Raw genomic sequence first — 23619 nt, forward strand, 5'->3', positions numbered from 1 at the left:
GCATGGCCACAGATGGGCATGGATCCCTGGGCACAGACATACACCCAAGTGCAGATGTACAAACACGCAACTCACACTCTCATAACCTCCTACTTTCGGATGAAGTCACACACGTGCAGTCAGAAACCCATCCAGGGACACACACAGGCACTCAGCCAGAAACGCCATCATGGTCCCGGCAGACCCCATGCACAAATGCACGTATGTGCCTTGAGAACACACAGACACACAGAGACACACACTCAGGGGTACAGGGATGGGCGTGGACCCCCCAGACAAACCCACATCCAAGTGAGATAAACAGACTCACAAACACACCCATTCATTTCTTCAAGAAACATTTGTTGAGCCCCTACTATGTGCTGGGGACACAGCATTGCATAAAACAGACAAAACCCCTGCCTGTGTGGGCCTGTGGTTTGGTGGGAGGGATGTTGGAAGGCAGAGCTGCTGTGAAGAAACAAGAAGGGCAGGGAGTGGGGCATGGGGGATGCATGGGGAGTGGAAGTTGTCATTTAAAATGGGGTGGGGGGCAGAGAGGTACTCTGAAGGACACTTACTGGAGCCAGGATCTCCACAGACACACAGAAAGGCCCGATTCACCCCTTCATCTGCAGTTATTTCTTCAGCAGCTACTGTGTGCCAGGCTCTGGGACAAAACAAAGATGACTGTTCTGGGGGCTTCTTGATCTAGGGGAGCAGACAGACCCCAAACGGTACCCAGTGCCACCTAAAGCCCAGCGGGCACACACAGGCGTGTCCCGACAGGCCCCCACAGGGATGCACAGACACACGGACACACGGACACAAATGGACCCGCATTCATGCCCCCACATGACCACGCCTCCAGGCTGGGCGCTGATGGCACACGGGAGGCCACCCCCACTCCCCCTGGGGTGCAGGGTCCTCCTGTCCATCCTCTGAGCCAGCCCACCCCTCTCCTCAGGTGGGGTGACCACCTTTGTGGCCCTCTACGACTATGAGTCACGGACAGAGACGGACCTGTCCTTCAAGAAGGGGGAGCGGCTCCAGATTGTCAACAACACGTGAGTGCCCCCTTGCCCCGGCCCTTAGAACACCACCCCCCGGGCCTGGCGTCCCTGCAGGCAGTGCCAAGGCCAGAGAGCACGGAGATGGGTGGTGGGCAGAGCCGAGTGTCAAGGCAGGTTGGAGGCTCCAGGACGTCGTAACGGGGCCTGTGGGAATGAGGAGGCGGGCGGTGGTTGCTGGCCTGGGGCTCCGGGCAGGCTGTTGGGGCAGAGGCCTGGGTCCAGAAACTGGAGATGGCGGGGACTGGGGGGAGGCACAGAGAATGTCAGCTGACCTCAGATCCCGCAGAAGGGCCTGTGGTCAGGGCAGAACTGGGCCCAGGAGCCAGGGCCTAGAGCTGGGGCTGTGCCCACAGAAGCACCCGCATCAGTGACCTGAGAGCAGAGGGCTGGGGGCAGCCGGTGAAGCCGGAAGTCTCCAGCTGTAGGGGGAAGGGCTCATATTGGAAGGGTTGGAGATGAAATATCCCATCTGAGAGGGGCAGACTGGGCATGGGGATGAGATGCTGGGATAGGGTGTGGAGGACAGGGCAGCCTGGGGGGGCAGCCCAGAGCCAAGCTGGCCTAGTAGGTCACGGGGGCTCCTACCAGGCTCCGGGGCCACTGTGGGCAGGGGAGCAGGGCGGTGAGGGGTGTGCGGGTCTCCAGCCATGGGGAGAGGGTCCCCTCCCTGCCCTCCCCTCCTTCTCCCCCGTTTCCCTTTCGTTTTGCCTGGCTGCCAAGACGCCTGTCAGGGAGGGGGCGGCTGAGGCTTCAGGCCCTAAGAGAGGGGCGGGGGGCGGTGGGGGCTCTACACTGGGGGTGCAGGGCTTGTTCCTGCCATGCAGGATCCACAGGCAGAGGGCGGTGCCTGCTGTCCCCCCCGCCAGCCGTGGGAACCCCCTTTTCTCCATCCCCTGGCCCGTGCTTGCTCCCCCAGCCCTGTCTCAGCCTCTCTCTCTCTGCTTCTCTCTTGCTGGCCCCTAGGAGGAAGGTGGATGTCAGGTGTGTACGCACTGTGTGGGCCGTGGGCTGGGGGGACACCTTGCTGGGGGAGGGGGCTGCCGTCTGCATGTGCTCTCCCCTCCCAGTGGCCCTGCCTTTGCTGCCCACCTCCCCTTTCCCAGCTTCCCTGGCTTCTCCCCTTCCACCACCGCTGGTTTGGCCAGGTCCCTGACCTTCAACCCTGCTGAGATGGGGGGGGCCCTCCCATCACACCTTTCACTTACCATCAAACTTCCTCCCCATCTGCCTTCCTACTAATGCACGCCCTCCCCATTCTGCTCCTCGGCAGCCCACTTGGAGCCCAGCTGTGTGCAGGGCCCAAGACCCAGGTGCAGAGGGCCTTGTCCACGTACTCGGGAGCCAGCCCCTGCCGCCCCTGTCCAGGCCAGGGTAGGGCTGGGTCAGTTTGGCCATTTGGAGCCCCTTGAGGGGACCAGCAGGTCTCGAAGGAAGAACAGTGAAGTGGTCTGGCAGGTGGAGATGGTGGAAGGCAGTCCCTCTCAAGAGGTAGCCTGCAAAAGGGTGGAGAGCTGGAGGGGGCTGGATGCCTGCGGAGCTGGGGAAAGGCTGGGAGGCTCTAGAAGGACAGGGCAGAATCGCTCCTGACTGTCCTCAAAGGCCTGGCTGAGGAGGATGGACATCTCTACCAGCCCCAGTCGCGTCTTGCTTGTTCATGTCTCCCTCCCCTCGTGCATGCTATTCTCTCTGCCTGAAACCCTTTCTCCCATCTCCGCCTGGCAAACTCCTGCGCATCCCTCAAAACCCAGCTCGGGAGTCCCTTCTCTTTGAGGTGAAAGGGCACAGAGGTGTGGTTCCAGGCATTTTTACCTGTGTCCTCACGTTTACTCCTCTCTGCAATTCTGCAGCAGTTGATAGGGGGTGGGGAGGGGGTTGCCTCCATTTTGCAAATGGGGAAACTGAGGCTCAGAGATGTGAGGACACTCGCCCGAGGTCACACAGCTACCAGGTAGCAAAAGCCAAGATTGGAACTTGGGCAGCAGCTCTCTCCCCTCCCTCCACTGCTGTCTCTGGGGGTGGGGCTTCCCCAACCTTCCTCTCCCTTCCTAGTGAATCCTGGGGCAGCCCCAGCTCTCCTGTCATCTGCCTCCCCTCTCAGACTGGGAGCTCCTCCACGGCTGCTCTCTGATCTATCTCATTTCTGGGTCCCTATCTCACTTGTCACTCAGCACAGGGTTATGCACTTTAAATTACATCATTTTATTCACACATCCTTGCAGCCCTGTGAAGCAGAAACTCTTATTTCCTCACTTTGCAGATGAGAAAACTGAGGCCCAGAGAGGTGAAATGACTTGCCCAAGGTCACACAGCTAGTAGGGCAGAGCCGGGGTGGGGAGGCAGGCCCTCCGACCCGTGGCCCTTTTCGGATTCATTCAATGGAGGTGTCCAGGTGCCTAGAGGAGGAAGGGGGCCCTGCGCGGGGGGGGGCACCAGGAGGGGATGGGGCAGCGCTGGGAGAGCCTCGACCTGCTCCGAGGGGAGGGCAGGCTGGGATGCCTCTTTCAGCCTAAGTCAGGGGGGTGGCCCCCACTCCTTCCTCTGTCTGACCAGCCCCTTACCCTCCTTCCTGCCTGCCGGGTTGGCCTGGGGGGGTGTTTGGGTTGCTGGGAGGGCTGGAAGTGACCGAAAAAAGGTCCATTCCTGGGAAGCCCCTGGGTAGCAGCATGGGGGCCATGATTGGGATTGGGGGATGGGGGGGGCCAGGAGCCCTTACTTCACGGCTGCTCCTTCGCCTGAGTGGGTGTGTGGTGCTGGAGTTGGGGGAATCTGGGGGGCCTAGAGGGTGAAGGGCCACCCAAATTAGAGGTGTTCCAGCCCCATTCCTCACCCAGGAACCACCCTGCTCATCCTTCCAATCTTGCTTAGGGTTCATTATTGCCCGGCCCACCCCATGGGCCAGGGTCTTCCGGATTCCAGTCTGGAAGGCCCAGGCCATGTGGGTGGAGAGCTGGAACCTGAGCCCATCTGTCGTAGGGGTTTGGCCAAGGCTGGCTGGGGTGGGGTCCTCGCCATGGCAGGCCTGGGGACCCTGCTCCCCAATCTTTGTGCCAACCAACCCCGGGTCCAAGGAAGCCCATTGGGATCCGAGTCTGACTGCCCTGAGCCCACTGACCTGGTGTCCATGTCCCCAGGTGTCGGCGCCCCTCCCAGGTCTGACTCTGGCTTGCTCCCGCAGCTGCCCCTTCTTCCCTCCCAGACTCCCATGGCCTCTTTGGAGGAGCTCTATAGCAGGCACTGCAGGCCAACAGCACCTCAGCTGTCCCTTGCCCACTTGCCCTGGACACCCCTGTGGGATCCTCTGAGGATCCTGCCCCTGTCCTCCTCAAGGGGCCTGCCCTGGCCTCACCCTCCCCTCGCCCCATGGACTGCATGCCCCAGGCCTCAGGGCTTTGACACTTGGCCGGCAGCGACCCAGGTTGCCTGGCCACTGCCAGGGCTCCAGCCAGCCTCAGTTCTGGGGCTCTCAGCCTGGGGGCTGGGTTCTGCCAGGCTACTGGCTCGTCTGCAAGCCCCAAAGCACTTCTCTGACCGGTCCCAACAGCACAAGCAAGATAAAAAAATACCCCAAAGCAGTAAAACTTCCTGGTTCCAGCAGCCCACACTCCTGGTGCAAGGATTAGGATCCAAAAAAGAGGACCCTGAGGCTCAGAGAGGGAAGGTCAGTTGCCTGAGACCACACAGCTAGTGACCAGCAGATGGGATGTAAAACTGCAGCCTGGGACTCCTGGCCCAGAGCTTTCTCCTCTGGCCACACGTGGGAAAGTGAAGGGTCAGGCAGGGAATGTGTGATTCCCTTCCTTCCTTTCCTTCTTCCTGCCGGTCTAACGAGGACCAGGTCCCAGGGAAGACACCAGTTGCAGTCACTCTGCCCGGTCGGATATTCAGTGCTGCCTCATTTCCTACACTGAGCTCAGGTTGGTGACCCAGCCGGACAGACTGTGCTGGGAAGCCATGCGGATCCTCACGAGGGAGCAGCCCTGGGCCCGTGGCTCACGGACACCCAAGGCAGTTCTGAGCCTTCCAGACCTTTGAGGGGGGACGACGGGGGTGGGGTACCTCCAGTTCACAGGGAGACCAACTGAGGCTCAGATGGTAATCACAGTAATTATCTCAGCTTGCCCTGATGCCAACTGATTTACACACTTTGCCTGCAAGGGAGATTCTGTAAATATTATCTCCTTTTTACAGATGGAGAATCTAAGACGTGCACAGAGAGGGCAGGACACTTGCCAAGGTCACACAGCAAATTGTAGTTGGAGCCTGGGGCTGAGTTGCTTTGGTTTTTCAAAACGTTTTGGAGGGTGGGGAGAGTACCATAGTGACACAGAGTTAGTCGGTTTTCTTTTTTTGGCTAAATCAGGGTACCAACAGCTCATGAGTATTGAGGGCTGGGCATTTTACACCGTCTTGTTTAGTACCCCCTGAGGAAGGAAGGCATGAGTGTCTCTGCCCTTCAGAAGAGGAAACCGAGGCTCTGGAGGAACATGGCAGGGGGAAGGGCACAGAGCTAGCAGGGGTGAGCTGGGACGGCACCCAGGGCCATCTGCTTCTAGGCCCAGGCCCTCAGAAACCCGAAGATGGACCTCGGGCCCTTGAGTAAGTTTATGGTACACCCCTCCGGGAGCCGTGTGAAGTAAAGCCCCGGCCTGGCTGTGAAGTCCCAAGCTCGAGCGCCCAGGGGCCGCTGTCGGGGAGCCGGAAGCTCTGCCGGCCGAGGTCTGGGTGACGTCATCTGGGCCGAGCGCTCCACACTCCTCAGGCCTTCTAGGGCACTGCTCAGCCGGCCTCTGGGCGCCAACTCCCTGCGGGCCTCCTGCTCTGAGTGGATGACTCAGGGGCTCCCGGGGGCCGGCCAGCTCGCAGACTCTGGCTTTGTCAAGCTTTGTCGTGGCCTCTGACCTTAGTCTTCAGCCCAGTCAGTGCCTGACCCCTGTCCCCAGTCCTGCTGCTTCCCCCTCCACCTTCCCCTGACTTCCCTCTGTGAGGCCTGGGGGAGTGCAGGGGTCCAGGAACCTGCCGCGGGCGCTCAGAGGCCTTGGTTTCCACCCCGGTCTGCCACTGATTCACTGTGTGGCTATGGGCAACTCACTGGCTCTCTCTGTACCTCATTTCCCCCATTGGTGAAATGACAGATTTGGCCTGGAAGAGCTCAAGGGGCTGTTCTTTATGGCTTGAGTCCTTGCTTTGTAGTTTGGGGCAAGTCTCTGTCCCTCTCTGTGCCTCAGCTCTACAATAAAAGCACTGGGCTGCTCCCACCTGGGTGCTGTGTGCCCTTGGGCTGGTCCCTTGACATCTCTGAGCCATATCCTTATAGCTTGGGGTCTTGCCTTCCTCTCTCACAGGGTGGTCTGGAGGGTCAAATGGGACAGAAGTGTGGACAGACCCCCAGTGGGCATCCCCCAAGGGTGGCCTCACTCCTTACACTAGGGTCCTTCTCCCCGACGCCCCCACATGAGTTTTGCCCTGCCCGAGTGTGTGTCATGGCTCACACAGCTAAGTCAGGCCCGCCAGCCCCAATTGTACTCCCTTCATCTCACTCCATCCAGAAGGGACCCTGCAGCCTCTGGTTCCACCTCGGCCCGCCCGGCCACGCCCCAGGGTCTGGGGTGCCCACTGCCCTCTCACAGGTCCTTAGAGAGCTCCCCCAGTCCTGCCCCCTCCTGGCTTCAACTTTTCCGTCTTCAAAATGGGCTGAGGATTATGGCCAGGGGCAGCTCAGAAGAACCAGTGCCAGGGACCTGTGTTCAAGTTCTGACCAGGGGACTGTGGGCAAGGGCCTTTCTCTCTCTGGGCCCCAGCGAGGGGCATATCCTGCTCACTGCGCAGCTTCTCGGGGTCGCGGTGAGGCCCACAGGCGGCCTTGGGTTGAGAAGAAGCTATCAGGCGTGGGGTCTGGGAGTCAGGAGCCTGGGCCTGGCTGTGTGACCTTGATGGAGGCCTAGCTTCTCTGGGCTCAGTCTTCCCATCTGCACAGTGGGGGTGGACTCTATTTCCCAGGCCGCCCTGCCCGTTGACCTCCCCTCATCCCCATGGACCCTCTCCCAGTCCCCTGTGGTGCTTTGGATGTGAGGCCCCTATCGGCTGCCTGCCCTGTCCCCATCCCCAGCACGGCCTGGCTACCCCTCCCGCTCTCCCTCGCTCTTTCTGCCTCTTTGCCTCTCACCACCCCCATCTCTGCCTCTTCTCTCCTGTTGGGTCTCGCTTTCTCCTCCCTCCTCTGTGTTTCTGGACCCCCGCTCCAGCCAGACCTGGTTCACATTCAGATGGCTGCAAAGGTACTTCCACCCCCTCCCCACTCCCACCCTGGCCCAGGGGACCCGACCATGCTGGGGAGCTCCTCCTGCCCCGTCCCCATCACATCCTCCTCCTCCCCATGGGGCAGTTAGTGTGGAAGTGCCCTGGGGTTGGGGATTCTGCCACCTCAGTGCCCCCCAAGTTGACTCGCTGTGTGACTTTGGGCAAGCCCCAGCCCCTCTGACCTCAGTGTCCCCCTGTGGATGTGCAGGCTGTAGGAGGCGGCCTGTCGTTTTCAGCTGGGGAGGTGACCCGTATTTTGTGACAGAGGCAAGCATTGCTCTAGTTTGCAGGATTAGGGCCTGGGTTTCTACCTGCCTCCAAAGAGCCACCTTCTGCCTCCACCCAAGTCTCACCGGCCTCTGAGATTGGGATTCTGAATCTCAGAGCTTTGGAGGCCTGGAAGGTCTAGTGTGACATCCATCTTGGGCAGAATCTTCTCCTCTTACAACTTGCTTGCCCCCAGAGATGGGGAGCTCCCTCCCTCCCTCTCAGGGCAGCTCTGGGCATCCTGAGACAGCTTGATCCATTGAAGGGAAACAGACTGATTACTTCCCATCCCAGAATTCTGTCCTTGCAGATTTGGGCCTCAGGCTGACTGAGGTCCATCCTGCCACAGTCCTGGACAAAGTCTGTCTGAGCCAGCTTTGGCAAAGAGACATCTGGGGCAGGGAGGGGACGTGTTCCAGGCCAGCTCGACCTGGCAAGCCGCGTGACCTCGAGCTGATCCCACTGCCTCCCTGAGCCTCGCCCCGCCTCCAGGGCCCCCAGCACAGTACCTGTGAAGACTGCAGGTCGCCAGGCCCGCGGCTGACGGCCCCTTTCTCCTTTGTTCCCTCCCTCTACCCCTGCTCAGAGAGGGAGACTGGTGGCTGGCCCACTCGCTCAGCACAGGACAGACGGGCTACATCCCCAGCAACTACGTGGCGCCCTCCGACTCCATCCAGGCTGAGGAGTGAGTATCGTCTCTGGCCACCTGCCTGCTCCCCAGCACTGCTGTTCCTGGGCCGGGGTGGGACGTCTGGCTGCCCAGGGTCCTGGCCACCTCCCTGGGGGAGGCGCTATGGGTGGGTGGAAGCCTGGACTGCCAATACCTCTCTCCTCCCTCCCGCCCCAGGTGGTACTTTGGCAAGATCACCAGGCGGGAGTCAGAACGGTTGCTGCTCAACACGGAGAACCCACGAGGGACTTTCCTAGTGCGAGAAAGTGAGACCACAAAAGGTAGGAGTGCTCCTGCTGGCCACTGGGAACTGAGTCTTTTGTGGGTTTTTTGAGCTGGATGTTGCAGAATGAATAGGAGTTCCGTACATGGAGTAGGGTGGGAGGAGCCTTCCAGGTGGAGAAAATGGCAGGGTCAAAGGTAAGGCGGACCATTCTGGGAACAATGAATTATCCGGGGTGGCCAGAGGTGCAGCAAAAGATGAAGCTTAGCTTCTCTGGTCTCAGTTTCCTTGTTGAGGAATGAGGACAGGTCATCCAGAGGTCTGAGGGTCACAGAGCAAAAGGCTTATTCCCAGGGTGGAGGCTGATCCAGTGGGTCCCTCTTCTTTCTCTTCCCGAGGGGCCTCTGGGGCTGGACTGGGTGCCAACGCCTGGCCGTATCCTTCCCCCAACACTCCTGGCCCCTACTCCTCTCCTGCCCCCCTATGCCGGAGAGTGCAGATCTCTCCCTTTCTCTCCAGACCTCAGAAAGAGGGTCATAGGCTCCCTGTCACCATGGCAATAAAGCTGGGCTGCTCCCTGTGGGCCTGGGGTTCAGTGGGAGCCCAGGAGCCAGGAAAGCTGTGCACCCATGTCATGCATATGCACTTATGAGTGGTCATGTGGCCATGTACACGGGTGCATGTCATGTGTGGGTCCAGGCATGTGTGTGCATGTGGGGGTGGAGTTGTCCATGTGTCGCCATGTGGGAGTGAATTCTTTTGGATTCTTTTGGGTTTATCCTCTTGCCAGGGACCTGGGAGCATGTCCATGTGTGAGTGTGTGGCTGCCGGGCCCAGGCATGCCTGCACGTGTGCACACATGGTCAGGGGTTGGCCTCGGACTCAGGCCTGTGGCTCCACATGCACATGGCCTGGGCCATCTGCAGCAAGTCATAGCTGCCCGAGTATAGGCATTTGGGAGCCGGTGTGTGGGTTCAAGTTCTACTGCTGAGTCTGACTTTCTGGGTGATATGAGTCCAGCCCCTTTCCCTCTCTGGGCCCAGTGGCTGTGCAGCCTGGGCCGGGCTCCCAAGCTGGGCCTTCTCTGGCTGCTGGAGCCTCCTCCCCCTACCCCGGGGCTCAGCTTCATTCCCAAGCATCTGCTGGGCTCAGGCTCCTGGCAAGGCCTGCGGGGCAGGAGGAGACTTTTCCGACCAACAGCTTTTCCAGGCTCAAGGGAAGCAGGGAGGGGGACACCAGGGCTGGCCCGGCTTGGTCTCGGCTGTCCTCAGGGCACACCCAGCCTGTGGTCTCCTGCCCACAACTGCTATAGCCTCAGCCAACTTCCCGTGGGTGCTGAGAATGCCCCTGTTGGGAGACCAGAGAGTGGAAACACTTAGGCCAGGGACACACAGCCACTTGGAGCCATTCCCAGGCACCCAGCAAACATTGAGTGCCTCCTGTGTGCCAGGCCCTCTTCTCATTGCATGTTCCTACAGAGGCCCACAGGGGGCCAGCAGCGGGCCAGGGCCATACAGCTGGGATGCACCCCCAGGATTCAGGGGTCTTGCCGGGGCCAAGGGTGCACGGCGAGAACCTCCAGCCTGATTTCATTCGCTCCCTCAGCCCTGCCTCGGTGGCTGCCCCAGAGCTGGGCACGTGGAGAGATAGGGTGGGACGGAGCCGGCTCTGTCCTCCCCAGGCACTCGCCTGTGCCCGGCCTCCCTTCCCTCGGTGTCAGGCACAGAATGGCACTCTGGGTCTGAAGCATCCCCCACCCCCGACCCCGGCACTGCTGCGGCTTGTGGGGGTCACTCTCTGGGGGTCACTCATGGCTCCTCTTGCCCTGGCCCTGCCCGCAGGCGCCTACTGCCTCTCCGTGTCCGACTTCGACAACGCCAAGGGCCTCAATGTGAAGCACTACAAGATCCGCAAGCTGGACAGCGGCGGCTTCTACATCACCTCCCGCACCCAGTTCAGCAGCCTGCAGCAGCTCGTGGCCTACTACTCCAGTGAGTGCCCAGGGGTGCCGCCTGGGCTCAGGCTCTGGGGACGGGGAGAGTTCCCCCGCCCTCTGCCGCGGACCCCGAAGAGCGGGCTCTGGGGCCAAGGAGGCTGGTCACGTCTGTTAACCCAGGGATCCGGGGTCTCCCACTCCCCTCCTTTCTCCCTCTCCCCTCCCTTCCCTCCAGCTCTCCCTGCTCTCTCCTCTCTCTTTGTCCTCCCTGCCACCCCTCTTCCCTCTGCTGCCCCCCACCCCTGTCCCCCCTCCTCCTTCTCCCCTTCTGCAGCTGGCCGGTGAGGAGGGGGCTGCCCGAGAGTGGGGGAGGGAGGGGGCCCAGGCTGATTTGTCTCTGCAGCCGTAGAACCGGTCTGAACCGGTTACTGAACGAGGAGGAGGGGGAGGCTAGATTGACTGCTGCGAAGGGGGAGGGGCGGCGGAGGGCGCGGAACCGCGGTGCTCGCGGGGGGTGGAATGGATGCGTGGGCGCGTGTCCGTGCGCGTGGGCGCGTGTCCGTGCGCGCGGGCTGCGCAGTTGCGGTGCGGCCTGTGTTGTAGATCCAGGCTGCCTGGGGCCTGCGGCGTCTGGGACTGTGTGTACCCATGTGGCGCATCTCCATGGCCTTGGGTGTCTGCGTGTTTGTGGTGTGTGGCCTTGGCCTCTGTGTGCGGATGTGGCCTGTGCAGGGGTCACCAGCTTCTCCCCAACCCGAGAATCCTTTTAGGATCGTCACCACCCTCCATCCCGACGGTCACCGCCTAGGGTTCACTCTGAGCCTTAAATCCCATCAGGGCGCCTTGTTCCCCTTGACCAACACCCTCCAGGGGCCACCTCAGAATCTTAGGATGAAGACCCCACCCAGCATGTTCCCTGAGGCCCTGGGGGTCTGAGTCCTGCTTGCTCGCCTGTCTCCAGCTGGTGCCCCACTTCCCCCATTGGCTCCCTGCTGCCTCTCTGGCCTCTGTCTGGTTCCTCCAGCCCTACAGCTTGCTCCTCTCTCAGGGCCTCTGCACAGGCTCGGCCCTCTGCTTGCAGTGCTGTTCCCTCACTCACCTCCTGCAGATCCAAGCCCAGTTCTCACTTCCTCTGGGAAGCCTTCCAGGACTCCATCAAGCCTCCTGCTCTCCCACTCACAGCCCCGCACAGCTCTCTTCTGCCACGTTTGGGGTCCTAGAAGGTGATTAAGGGAAGCTGGCTCCCCCTGGACTGTGAGCTTCCTGAGGGCAGGAGTCCATTGGACTTATCCCCAGCCGGGTCCCTGGCACCTGCCTAGGCCACCCCTGAAATTCTGATGAATGAGTGACTCAGTGAACAGATACATGAGGCAGTGTGGGCCTGGGTGGAGGGTGGGGGTGGGCTCGTAGGTGTGGATGCCTGGCTTCCGGGGCGTAGCCTGTGTGCACAGCCCAGGAGAGCAGGAGGCCCCAGGGCGGGAGCCCTGCTCGAGCTCCAGCTCCCTGCTTCTGTCTTCAGAACACGCTGACGGCCTGTGCCACCGCCTCACCACCGTGTGCCCCACGTCCAAGCCGCAGACGCAGGGCCTGGCCAAGGACGCCTGGGAGATCCCCCGGGAGTCACTGCGGCTGGAGGTCAAGCTGGGCCAGGGCTGCTTCGGAGAGGTGTGGATGGGTAAGGCTCTTCCCCTGTCCCTCAGGAGAGACCAGGGCACCTTCAGGGGGACTTTGGTGCCCCCCATCACCTGAGAACCAGGCAGATGTCCAAACCAAGTGGCAGCTCAAGGCCCCCTAACCTCCCATCCCTTCTCCGTGAGCCTCAGTCTCCTCCGCTGAACAGAGGGGCCCTATTTTAAATATGGAAATACCCCTGCAGTGCTGGCACTAAGTTGGGGTATAGCTACCTGCCCCCAGTGCTGTCCTCAGCACTCAGGTGGGAGGGTGGGACTCGCCACAGCCTGCGCCTCTGCAGACAGCAGCACCTTTTACCCAGAGCTGCTCGGGGCGAGGCCCTGAGGGCTCCCCAGTGCCCTGCCCTGTGGTCATGTGGGGACAGGCATCTGCTCTCTGAGCCTCAGTCTTCTCAGCTATAAAATGGGCCCAGTGCTACAGGACCCACCTGCAGGGTTGTTGAGAGAGAATGTGGGCCCACGGGCAGTGTGCATGTTTGCACCTAGCCTGGGAGAAAGAACCCCAGCTCACAGAGGGGATCGCTGGGAAGCACAGGGCCTGGCGGGTTCTGGGCTTGTAAACAGGCTTCTGCCTTGCCTGGAGAAATGGCAAAACTGTCTTGGAAAGCGAACACCATGCAGCCAGACAAAACCCCGGCCCCTCTCCCTGGACTGGTCTCTGCTGACCCAGAAGAGTCCTAGAGGTCGGGCTGGAGGTGGGCCTGGCACGCGTCAGCCGGGGCTTCAGCCGTAGGACCACGGTTTGCCATTTTAAAGGTTGTTTCCTCTGAGCCACAGCATCCACTGGGTATTGTCTCCACGTCACCCCTTCAGAAGGCTGAGGGGAGCAGGGGGCTCCGGAGTGGGAGGCAGAGATGAGGCTGGAGGTCAGGCTGGGCCAGGGGAGGGATGGCCTGGGCTTGGAGCTGGGGACAGGAGAGGGATGATGGGCCAGCTCCAAGGCACAGACACGAAGCGGGGACTTGAATAAAACCCCAGTAAACCCACGGCGTCAGCTGTTTGGTGGCTGCAGAACTCCTTCCTGGCTGAGGTGTGCGGAGATGTCAGCGGGGGAGGCTCTCACCCCTCCTCGGGTGCACCTCGTGAGGTGCCATGGACGGCTCTCCAGGTGGCCTGTGCCAGGAGGCCCTCCAACTGAGGCCTAGAGACAGGGCGGAACAAGGGCTCCTCACCAAAGGAGCTGCGGGCCCCGTGGGGACAGGGGCTCGGATTAAACACACTGGTCTAGAATATAGGCTCCCCCAAGGTCCCCCAAGGAAAATAACATATGATAATACAGCGATAACCTCAGCAGTTAGTTGTTTACTGAGCCCTCACAGTGGGCCTGGCCCAGTGCATAAAATCTCATTTAATCCTCAGAGAGCCCCTCAGAGTAGGCTCTGTAGTACTCTAGTGTTTCAGATGAGGAAACTGCGGCTCAGGGGGAAGAACTGAAACACCCGGCCTCACTGCTAGCAGGAGGCGCAGGAGGGAGTCAGAGTCCAGCTGGTCTGACCTCCAAACCCTCGTACCTAGTGCCATACCCTCCTCTTTGGAGGCCTTGGGCTCCAGAGGTGACCTCTTGTTCCGGAGGCCTCAGCAGACCCTGGGCTGGCTCCTCCCCAACCCAGCCCTCAGCAGTACACAGTTCCATTGCTAATGCATGAGGCACCTGTGATACCCTGGTGACAGTTCAGGGGGCCTGAGACCACCCACAGTGGGGGCAGTAGGTTGGAATCATGGTCTCCCTGTCTGTCGGGCTGACGTGCTACTCTTTGGAACCTTTCTAATAATCACAGTCATAACAGCAGCTACTGCTTCTTGAGCATGTACCAGAGACTCAGTTCATCCTTGTAATGGCCCTGTGAGAACCATTATTATTTTGCTCATTGTATAGATGAAGACACTGAAGCTCAGAGAGTGCCCCAGCCTTGGCTTGTCACATGGCTAGGTAGACCAGGATTGAGATTGGCACTCAGTTTCCGGTGGGAGAGGGGTAAGGACAGGGGCCTCCACTGAGCCAGCTCTGCCCCTCCCACCCAGGGACCTGGAACGGCACCACAAGGGTGGCCATCAAGACTCTGAAGCCGGGCACGATGTCTCCGGAGGCCTTCCTGCAGGAGGCCCAGGTTATGAAGAAACTGAGGCATGAGAAGCTGGTGCAGCTGTATGCAGTGGTGTCCGAGGAGCCTATCTACATCGTCACGGAGTACATGAGCAAGGGTGAGCCTGAGCAGCGGGCACAGAGAAGTGAGCCAGCCCTTCGCTGGGCCGCCCTGTCCTCCAAAGATAGGCATTCTCCCAGCCAGGCAGGTGGGGGGCATGCTTCGTGTCCTCTAGATTTGGAATGTACATCTTTGTGGAATGGAATAGAATCAAATTCTCATGTCAGCAGAAAGTTAAACCAAACCAAAGATTGCTGTTTGCATTTCATATTGTTTTAAATGATTTCCCACAATGTACCCTGTCCCCTAGTTTGCCTATTTTCTAAAGCTGTTTGCCATGCTGGGACTATAAGAGAATTCCACCAACCCTGCATGCTAAGCCATATCCAGACCAAGTCCCTGGCTTGGCCTTTACTTAATTTTTAATTAATGTTTTTAAAAATTCCAATTTTGGGGGATGTAATTTAAATATGATCAAATACACCCATTTAAGTGTCCATTTCAAAGAGTTTTAAAAAATGGATACTCTGTGTATCCCTTATCACAGTCAAGATCTAGAATATTTCCATCATCCCAGGAAGTTCTCTTGTACCCCTTTGCAGACAGTACCTCCCATACCTGGGGGTGTGTGGGGGTGCCCCAGGCAACCACTGATCTGCCTTCCGTCATTATAGATTCATTTTTGCCTATTCTAGAATTTCATACTGCAATCTTTCACATCTGAGATTCATCCCAGTTGTTACATGTACCAGTACTTTGTTCCTTTTTTATTACTGAGTAGTAGTCTGTTGTGTGGATGTTTATCTATCCATTCACCTGGAGATAGACATTTGGTTTGTTTCCCTTCCTGCTTGCCCTTGGAGAGACGAAAGTTGAGTGAGACTTTGTTCAGAGATGGGTTTATATAAAATCTGCTGTGCTTGTTCAAGTGAGGCCAGTCTGCTTGGGAGGACAGGACCTGGGAACCTGTGCTTCCTGGCTCCTGGAGCTTGGGGCAGGATGGGACAGGGGTTGGAGCTAAGTCTCTCTCTGCCAGGGAGTCTGCTGGACTTTCTCAAGGGAGAAACGGGCAAGTACCTGCGACTGCCTCAGCTGGTGGACATGGCTGCTCAGGTGAGTCAGCCCCTCCCGCCTCCCCACATCCTTGGCCCTCCCGCCTCCAGACCCACTCCATCCTGGTTCGGCCAAGTCCTGCCTCTTCAGTGCCCCATCCAGGAAGCCTGCCTTGATTGCCCTCACACTCACTGATCTCTCCACTTGTATTACTGGGACCCTGGGCTGTGGGTGGTGGTTTCAGGCGGAGGAGAGTCTTTGCTTGGGCATCAAGAGTCACTGAATCACTGTGGGGCCTCAGGCTCAGTTTTTCTTTTCTGTAAAGGTTATTCGGTCACTCAGCAAACGTGTGTATTCATACTCGTTATGGGCAGTGCTCAACAACCATTTTTCATTTAATCCTTACCGCAGTTAGGAGTAGGGATGGCTATTATTCCCATTTTACAAATGAGAAAGCCAAGGTTCAGAGAGAGAAATTGGGGCAATGGGCAGGCCCTGGATGCTCACTTGTGTCTGTGGGGCAGCTGGGGCTTCTTTTTCATGGTCACCCCACCGCTCTGGCTGCATCTTGTCTTGCACCTCCCCTTTGCCCTTTGCCCTGAGTCCTTTCTTCCACCAAGCACGGGTCCTTTTTTGTGTTAACAGCATTTCTTACAAACTGATTTTGTTGGCCTGAAAAAGCATGGGGCAGTCAGGGAGTTTGGTTGGCTTTCCTTCCCCCACCCCCGGGGATGGCCCCAACCCTGGCTCATGCCTGTGGTCCTGGGAAGGGCGTGGGGTGGCCTCTGAGCCAGGCTCCCTTGCTTCTGCCTGCAGATCGCCTCGGGCATGGCGTATGTGGAGAGGATGAACTACGTCCACCGGGACCTCCGTGCGGCCAACATCCTGGTCGGGGAGAACCTGGTGTGCAAAGTGGCTGACTTTGGGCTGGCTCGGCTCATCGAGGACAATGAGTACACAGCCCGGCAAGGTGGGCAGTGCCTGTCGGTGGATGCTGTGTGCCTTGGGGCAGGTCGTGGCCCTTCCCTGAGCCTCAGTTTCCTTGTCTGTCCAGTGGGGATGAGAATGGCTGTGACATTTTGCTGAGCTGCCTCCTGGCCTTTCTCACTCCTGCAGGTGCCAAATTCCCCATCAAGTGGACGGCCCCAGAAGCTGCCCTCTACGGCCGATTCACCATCAAGTCGGACGTGTGGTCCTTTGGGATCCTGCTGACGGAACTCACGACGAAGGGCCGGGTACCCTACCCTGGTGAGATCTTGAGTCCCTGAGTCCCTCTGCCCTAGTGTCCTTGGACAAGCCATTGCCCCTCTTGGGCCTCAGTTTCCCCATTTGTGTAACAAAGGTTGATCATCTGAGCTGAGGCTCTCCCTATGGTCAGGACTCTCAGCCTTGGCAGTGGGACTTGTCCGCAGTCACTCCCAAACCGCCCGAGGCAGGAAGCCCTCTTTGTTGTCCCCATCGTCTTCTCCCCACCCCGCTGGAACCATGCTCTCATGCCTCCTCCTGCCCACAGGGATGGTGAACCGCGAGGTGCTGGACCAGGTGGAGCGGGGCTACCGGATGCCCTGCCCGCCTGAGTGTCCCGAGTCCCTGCACGACCTCATGTGCCAGTGCTGGCGGAAGGAGCCGGAGGAGCGGCCCACCTTTGAGTATCTGCAGGCCTTCCTGGAGGACTACTTCACATCCACCGAGCCCCAGTATCAGCCCGGCGAGAACCTATAGGGAGCAGGCCCGAGGGCCAGACTGGCTTCTCGGCTTGGATCCTGGGCTGGGCGGCCCCTTGCGTGGGGTCTTGCCTCCTTCTGCCTGCCCACTGTTGATCCTCCCTCCGTGGGGTTGAATTGCCAGTGCCGAGGCCCCTCTCCCTTTTGGGGCATGGAAGGGCTTGGGGGCCTGAGGCAGCCTTTGAGGGTGGGTTCAAGGCTGGCCCGGTGACTGTGTCTCCCAGCTCCCGCTCCAGCCACACGCCTCCTTCCTGCATTCCCTCCTTGAGCTCGGTGGGTCTCTGAGTGAGGAACTGGGATGAAGGGCTGGGGCTGGCGGGTTGGGGGGGCCCTTTCCCCACCTGGACCTGCTCCTCCTCCACCTCCCATGCCTCCCCAAGTCTGTCTCAAGAGCTGGCCGAAGAGCCTTTCCAAAGAGGAGTGGTGGGCCCCTGGCCCTCAGCCTGCCCGTCCCCCTGCCCCCTGCCACCCATTTCTGAAACATTTGTTGGTGGAGGCCTCTGGGTCCAGACCCCTCCACCATTGACTCCCAGGCTGGGCAACCCAAGCCCTAGCCTGACTTGATGGTTGTGGGTGGTGTGGGACTCCCTCAAACCCTGCCTTTCTCAGACTTGATGCACCCTTGGAGATCTTCAAGTCCTTGTTCCCATTTTACCCATGGGGAAACTGAGTCCACAGAGGGGATGCGATTTGCCCAAGGCACTGAGCAGTTCAGGATTGAGACAGGATTGGAACTTGGTGCTCCCTCTGTCTTCCTCAGGAACCAATGAGAATTCTCTTTGGAGGCTTCATGGACAAACTAGGGCAGCCCAGGGAACAAGGGGTCTGAAGATGGGTTAGAGAGAGTAAAGAGAATCTCCTGCCGCTGCTCCTGGCTGCAGATCTCAGCCAGGCTGTTATAGGGGAGGGAGTAGAGGTGGGTTTGCGACTGAGCTAGGACTGAGGGGTGGAAGGCACAGCGAGACAGGCTTCAATCAGAATGTGTGACCTTCAGAGCTAGCCAGCCATGAAAGGGAGTGAGCGCTTAGGCTCTGGAGGCAATCAAGCAGAAGTAGAAAGCCAAGGGACAGGGAGGCCCTGGCTCTGGAATCAGAGGGGTCCCCAGGGTCTTCCTTTCCCTGGTTTGTCCTATGGCATTTCAAGGCCCGGCCCCTGCTCTCCTCCCCAAGTTGGCACCCCTGAACTCAAAAGTAGCGGAAAGGAGTGCCTGGGCTGGAGTAAGAGGATGAGTGTCTGATGTCAGGCACTAGATTGACTGACCTTGGGCGGCCCCTGCCCCTCTCTGGGCTTCAGGGTCTGCCTCCTTGTCACGTGGCCGTGGCCTCCACAACTGCTCAGCTCCTGTCCAATCCCTGTGGCCTGGAGTGCCATAGCAAGCCCAGCCCTGGGAGCACCAGGACACCGTGTTTTGACCTAGCTGTGCTGTTCAGTCTTGGGTATGTGTTGGCCCCTCCCTAGGCCTCAGCGTGCCCATCTGTGAAAGGGGCATCTTGCCAAGGGTCCTTGTGTGTGTATGTGTGTGCCCATGTGCGTGCCTCCATGTGTGTCCATATTTAATGTGTAAAAATGCCCCCGGCTCTGTCCCCCAGACATGTACATTTCACTCACAGCCCCATCATAGCAATAACATTCCCGCCACCAGAATTTCTCACGGCTGCCAGGGTTTCTTGAGCCAGCAGGCCCTGCCAGTGGAGAAGGAGGCTGAACGGTGCCTGCCTATGAAATTTCGACTTTTCCTCTCCTTCATGTTTATTACCACATCTTCTCCCACCCGAGTCAAATCAGGGCTGGCTCACGCCAGCGTGCTCTCAGACCCCTCTCTGACTGCCCAAGGCCCTTTGTACAAAGTGTCCTAAAACTGTCCCCCCCCCCCTTTTTTTTTTTACAACAGTGTTTTGTAGATTTCAGATGACTATGCAGAGGCCTGGGGAACCCCCGGCTCTGGGCAGGGCCTTGGGGTCCCGCATTCCACAGCCGAGGCTTGTAGGGAGGGAGGGATCCAGAATTGGTTGTAAATACTTTGCATATTGTCTGATTAAACACCAACAGACCTCAGCGTTTGGCGAAGGGTTTATTGAGCATTTAGTGTGTGCAGGAAAGCAGGGGCATGGGATGTGAGAAGAGGCTACACCCGGCAGAGGAGCCTTTGTCCTGGCAGCACTGGGGCCTGGAGGGTTTCAGGCAGGAGTGTCACTTGAGCCATCGGAGACAGCAGTGTGGGAATGTGGTGCGGCCTGGGGCTCCCGAGAGGTTCCGGAGTCAAATGCCCTTGGGGAATGGTGGCTCTCAACACTGGGGACCAGGGTGGGGCTGTTAGGCCTGTGTGGCAGTGCTGATGTGGTCACCACACTAATAAGCCTTGAGGCTACAGCTGCGTGTCTGCTGTTTGTGTTTCCTAGGAGTGCTAGGGTACTGGAGTCCAGGAAAGTACTGGACACTCTGGAGATAAGTCCAAAGATCCTTCCCCTGCCCTCTCGTCTCCTGACCACTAAAGGACACAACCTGGAAAGTTGATTTGCAACAGTCTGTATGAAGATAATTTATTTTACATCAGATCACACACCTATGTTTGGGTTACCTCTGGCCTTAATAGCATTGCTTAATTAACAAATTATTTAATGAAATTCAAACACTGGACATTTCTCTGTTCAGTATTATTTTCACAAGGCAGCAAGCTCAACCACTATGGTGTCCAGGTCAAAGTGGACACCCAGAGATCCCTTGGTGTGTGTATGTCATGGGTGCAGTGAGAGCAGTGTAGATACGTGAGTCTGTGGCCTGTGTCTTTTGTTTGCTCACGGGAGTGAGTGCCTAGGTGCGTGTACCTTTGTGTTTGTGTGGGTCTGTGGGTGGGCAATGGCTCATGACTCTCTGTGTTCACAGCTGTCCGTATGTTTGTGTGTGGGCGTGCTCTGGTGTGGGCTCATGGGGGTGTGTGCCCAGATGTGTGAACCTGCTTGTTTCCATGGAAATGTGAGTGGGAGGTGAGCTGTCTGTTCATGGCTGAGTGTGCACAAATGTGTGTATCTGTCGACACATGTCCAGGTGATGTGTTAGCTTGTGGCTGTTGGAGCATTTGTGAGCCGATGTGACATGCATACCTGGGTCTGAATGAGGTAGGTGTGGGGATCTGTCTGTCCAGGGCTGCTTGTGCACAAATGTGTGTGCATTGCATGGACACATACCCAGGTGGTTCAGGAACCTGTGGGCTCCTGGGGCCGTGTGGGCTCCCGTGTGTGTAACTGGGTAGAGGACTCGGTGGGGGCGGCAGCGTGTGCCCAGGCGTGTGCGTTAAGTGTGCACCCGTGTGAGCTCGGGGAGCGCACGCACGGCTCTAGCCTCTCCCAACTGAGCCCACGTGGGCCCGGGGGCGCGGGGACTCGGGTGCGTGAGCCGCCGGGGACGCGCCCCAGCCTCCGCGGGGACAAAGCGCTCGCCCGCGCCGCTGAGGATGTCGGGAGTGCGCCTGCGCGGGCCTCGGTTAAGCGGTCGATCCTCGGCGCGGCCCCGCGCGGTTCCCCGGAGAGAGGCCGGGAGGGGGGAGGGGGGGCGGTACCCCGGAGGGCGGGGCCGGGGCAGAGCCGGGGGCCGCGCTTTCTGGTCTGTGTCGGTCAGTGCGTTTCTCTGCTGCTCTTCGCGGGTGTCTGTCCGTCCCTCTCGCTCTCCCTGTGTCCCTTTGTCTGTCTGTGCCTCTCTAGCTCTCTCCAGCCCCGTTTGTCTTGCCTCCACAGTTTTCCGTTTCTTTCCATCCCTCTCCCCCGTTGTGTCTTTGGGTCTTTCTCACTGTTGCTGGTTTCTGTCTCTGTCCTCCCGGCCTCCCTGCGCTTTCTCTTTGGGTCTCTAGTTTCTCTTTCTCTGTCCCCCTCCCTCCCCATCTGTCACTATGTCTCTGTGTCTCTCAGAGTTTTCTCCCCGTCAGTCTCTCCTTGCCGCTGACTCTCCCTCCTGGTCCCACCTGCACATACCTGGCCCTGCCCCCACCCTGCCCCTGAACCGGCTGGTCCCAAATCACAGGGGCCTCGGGCTTCCCTGGGACACCCACCCCCACCCCCCTGCCATGGCCGGCCTGGGATCAGCACCCCCGGCCCACCCCTCCCACGCCTTCACCCAGCTCCTCCCACCCTCCCCACCGCCAGACCCTTGTCAAGACAACACCACGGCGTGCCCTCCAGCTCAGGACCCTGCCGAGGCTCCGCCACTCCCGGAGGAGTCCCCGAGACGCCCTGGGCCTCCCAAAGGCCTCCCCAGCCCAGCCGCCCCTCCAGGTGCAAGCTCCAGCGCTCCGGGCGACGCCTGGTCCGGGACGGGAGAAGGGAACACCGTCTCCCCCTCCTTCTGTCCCTGGCTCCTTCTCTTGTTTGGATTCCCTCACTCTGGAGCTCCGTTCAGTTGGGTTTTGCTCGATCTCTTGCCCTTGGCGTGTGAAAGAGGCAGAGTGGAGGGGCAAGAGGCTTCCGCCGGGATTCCAACCCCCTCCGCGGGTGCTCCCCTGGGCCCGGGTGCTCCCCTGGGCCCGCACCCCTACCAGCTTCCTTGGCTGGTGTGGTTTTGCTGTTACTCTGCATGCTTTTTTTCTTTATGAAAAAGTGTGGTGTTTACCCCCGACAAAAATCATCCATGTTCCTTCCAGCACAGCAGGAAAGAGAGAGACAAGCACAAATAAGAAAAAAAATTTTTAAGACGTAATTCATGCCCCCTATGCCATCCCCCTCAGTGTGCATCAGAATGGCCTGTCTCCTGCTCCCTTCATCTCCGTCTCTGGGTCTGCTCATCTCCTTGTCTCTCAGTGTCTCTCCGTGTCTCTCCATCTCTGTCTGTGTCTCTCTCCTTGGGCCCTCTCACTCTGGGCCATTTCAATCTTTTATTCGTTGATACCTAAAACTCTTGCTGAAGATCTACCCTGGGCCCTGCCCTGCGATGGGATGAGTGTGTGTGCTCACACTTGCATGTCTATCTTTGTGTCAGGCCCTCTGTGCCTGGGTCTCTCTGCTGCCTCCCACTCCCTGCCTCTCTCCTCAGCGTCACTTCTGGTGTGTGCAGTGTGCGGTACGGGTGGTGGGTGTGGTGTGGGCAGTGTGTGTGGGGACGGTCCCTGCTCTCGCTGTCCCCCAGGCCGAGGCACTCAGCAGCCTCTTTGTGCATCCTCTACTCCTCTCCTCCCTCTCGCTCCCTCCCTCCTTCAGAGAATTCTGACCAGACCTTGTGCTGGACACACACACATGTGTGTGCTCTCACACACACACACACAGGTCCTGGCCTGCGTTTTCTCTGGCTCTCTTCTTTTCCCTTGTCTCTCTCTGTGGTTTGCAGAGAGAGCGAGACAGAGATAAACAGGAAGAGAGACAGGTGGGGAAAAGACACAGATGGAGACAGGGCTGCGGGGGAGGAGGGATGGGGCAGGGTGATGGAGCTCTGCCTGCCTGTCTGTCTGTCTGTCTTGGCTCATCTTGGTTCCTGCTGGCCCCAGCCTTCTCCTCTCTGGGGCTCTTCCCACCCAGTGTCTGGACTTGTCCTTCTCCCTTTGAGGCTCCTGGAGTCCTAGACCGGGCCTCCTGTCGAGCTCTGCCTGTGTGTTCATCTGTCTGTCCTCTTGTCTGTCTGCCTGCTCTGTCTCCTGCCTCTCTCTTGCTGGAGTGTCATTAAGTGCCCATCTCTTTCTTTGTCCCATTCCCAGTGTGTGTGTGTGTGTGTGTGTGTGTGTGTGTGTGTGTGTGTACATACACATGTGGCTGGATCTCTGTGCCAGTCTGTGTCTCTACCTCCCACCTTTACCTCCCTGTGCTTTATTAGGTGTCTTCTTCCTTCCTCCCTCCCTCCCTCCTTCCTTCCTTCCCTCCCTCCCCCATCCCTCCTTCCTTCTTTCCTTCTTTCCTTCCTTCCTTCCTCTTTCCCTCCCTCCCCCCTTTCCTGCCTTCCTCCTGGTGTGTGCATCAGAGGACATGTGTGCCTGGGCCCCCTCCCTTTCCTGCTGTGTCCCTGGGGCTCCTGGGACTTGGTCTCTGGGGATGTTTTTCTCCTCACTCCCCATCCTGGCTCCAGGCTTGGCTCCTTGCTCCCTCCAGCCTCAGCCTCAACACCAGCCTCCTGAATGGCTTCCCTGGTGACCACCTCACGGACACTTCACCCCCAAGCCCCCCAAATGCCACTCCCTACTCCTTCTGCAGAGGACCCCACCATTTGACTGTCTGGGCACTTGGGCCACAAGCCCTGGGTGGCTCGGCCATCTCTCACCTGCATGTGGCTGTGGCCTTTTATTTCCTCTTCCACCTCTGGTAGTGCTCAGACTCTTGTGGCTCTGGTGGAGGAAGCCCGACCCCCCTCGCCTGCCGTTCTAGGCCTTTCCAGGCTGGCTCCAGCTGACTCATGGACGTGCTGAGTCCCTAACTGTGCAGGCTTTGCCCACACTATTCCTTCTGTCTGACATTTCTATCCTTTGTTCAGCCTGGAAATCCCACCTCCTCTGGGAAGGCTTCCTGATTGCCCCCTTCTCTGGGATCTCTTGTCTCTGGGTCTGCCCTAACCCTGGCCCAGCCCTACCCAGCCCCACCCAGCCCCAGGCTGA

The 23619-nt window shown here is 59.0% G+C and overlaps 1 protein-coding gene across 5 annotated transcripts in view; it reads left to right on the plus strand.

The window, feature by feature from the left end:
- Positions 1-19687, plus strand: part of SRC (SRC proto-oncogene, non-receptor tyrosine kinase) — a 48363-nt gene extending 28676 nt beyond the window's left edge. For 3 of the 5 annotated variants that reach the window (XM_037811336.1, XM_037811335.1, XM_037811337.1), the window contains 12 exons: positions 947-1046; positions 2016-2033; positions 7295-7327; positions 8203-8301; positions 8464-8567; positions 10351-10500; positions 11965-12120; positions 14159-14338; positions 15317-15393; positions 16150-16303; positions 16450-16581; positions 16847-19687. In XM_037811336.1, the coding sequence (XP_037667264.1) occupies positions 947-1046; positions 2016-2033; positions 7295-7327; positions 8203-8301; positions 8464-8567; positions 10351-10500; positions 11965-12120; positions 14159-14338; positions 15317-15393; positions 16150-16303; positions 16450-16581; positions 16847-17055 (1412 nt within the window). In that variant the 3' untranslated portion in view covers positions 17056-19687. The remainder of the gene's footprint in view (positions 1-946; positions 1047-2015; positions 2034-7294; positions 7328-8202; positions 8302-8463; positions 8568-10350; positions 10501-11964; positions 12121-14158; positions 14339-15316; positions 15394-16149; positions 16304-16449; positions 16582-16846) is intronic. The other 2 variants (XM_037811338.1, XM_037811339.1) reach the window with 2 other exon arrangements.
- The last annotated feature ends 3932 nt before the right edge of the window (positions 19688-23619 follow it).

The sequence above is a fragment of the Choloepus didactylus genome, chromosome 19 (genome assembly GCF_015220235.1).
Source record: "Choloepus didactylus isolate mChoDid1 chromosome 19, mChoDid1.pri, whole genome shotgun sequence".
In the NCBI taxonomy this organism is placed as follows: Eukaryota; Metazoa; Chordata; class Mammalia; order Pilosa; family Megalonychidae; genus Choloepus; species Choloepus didactylus.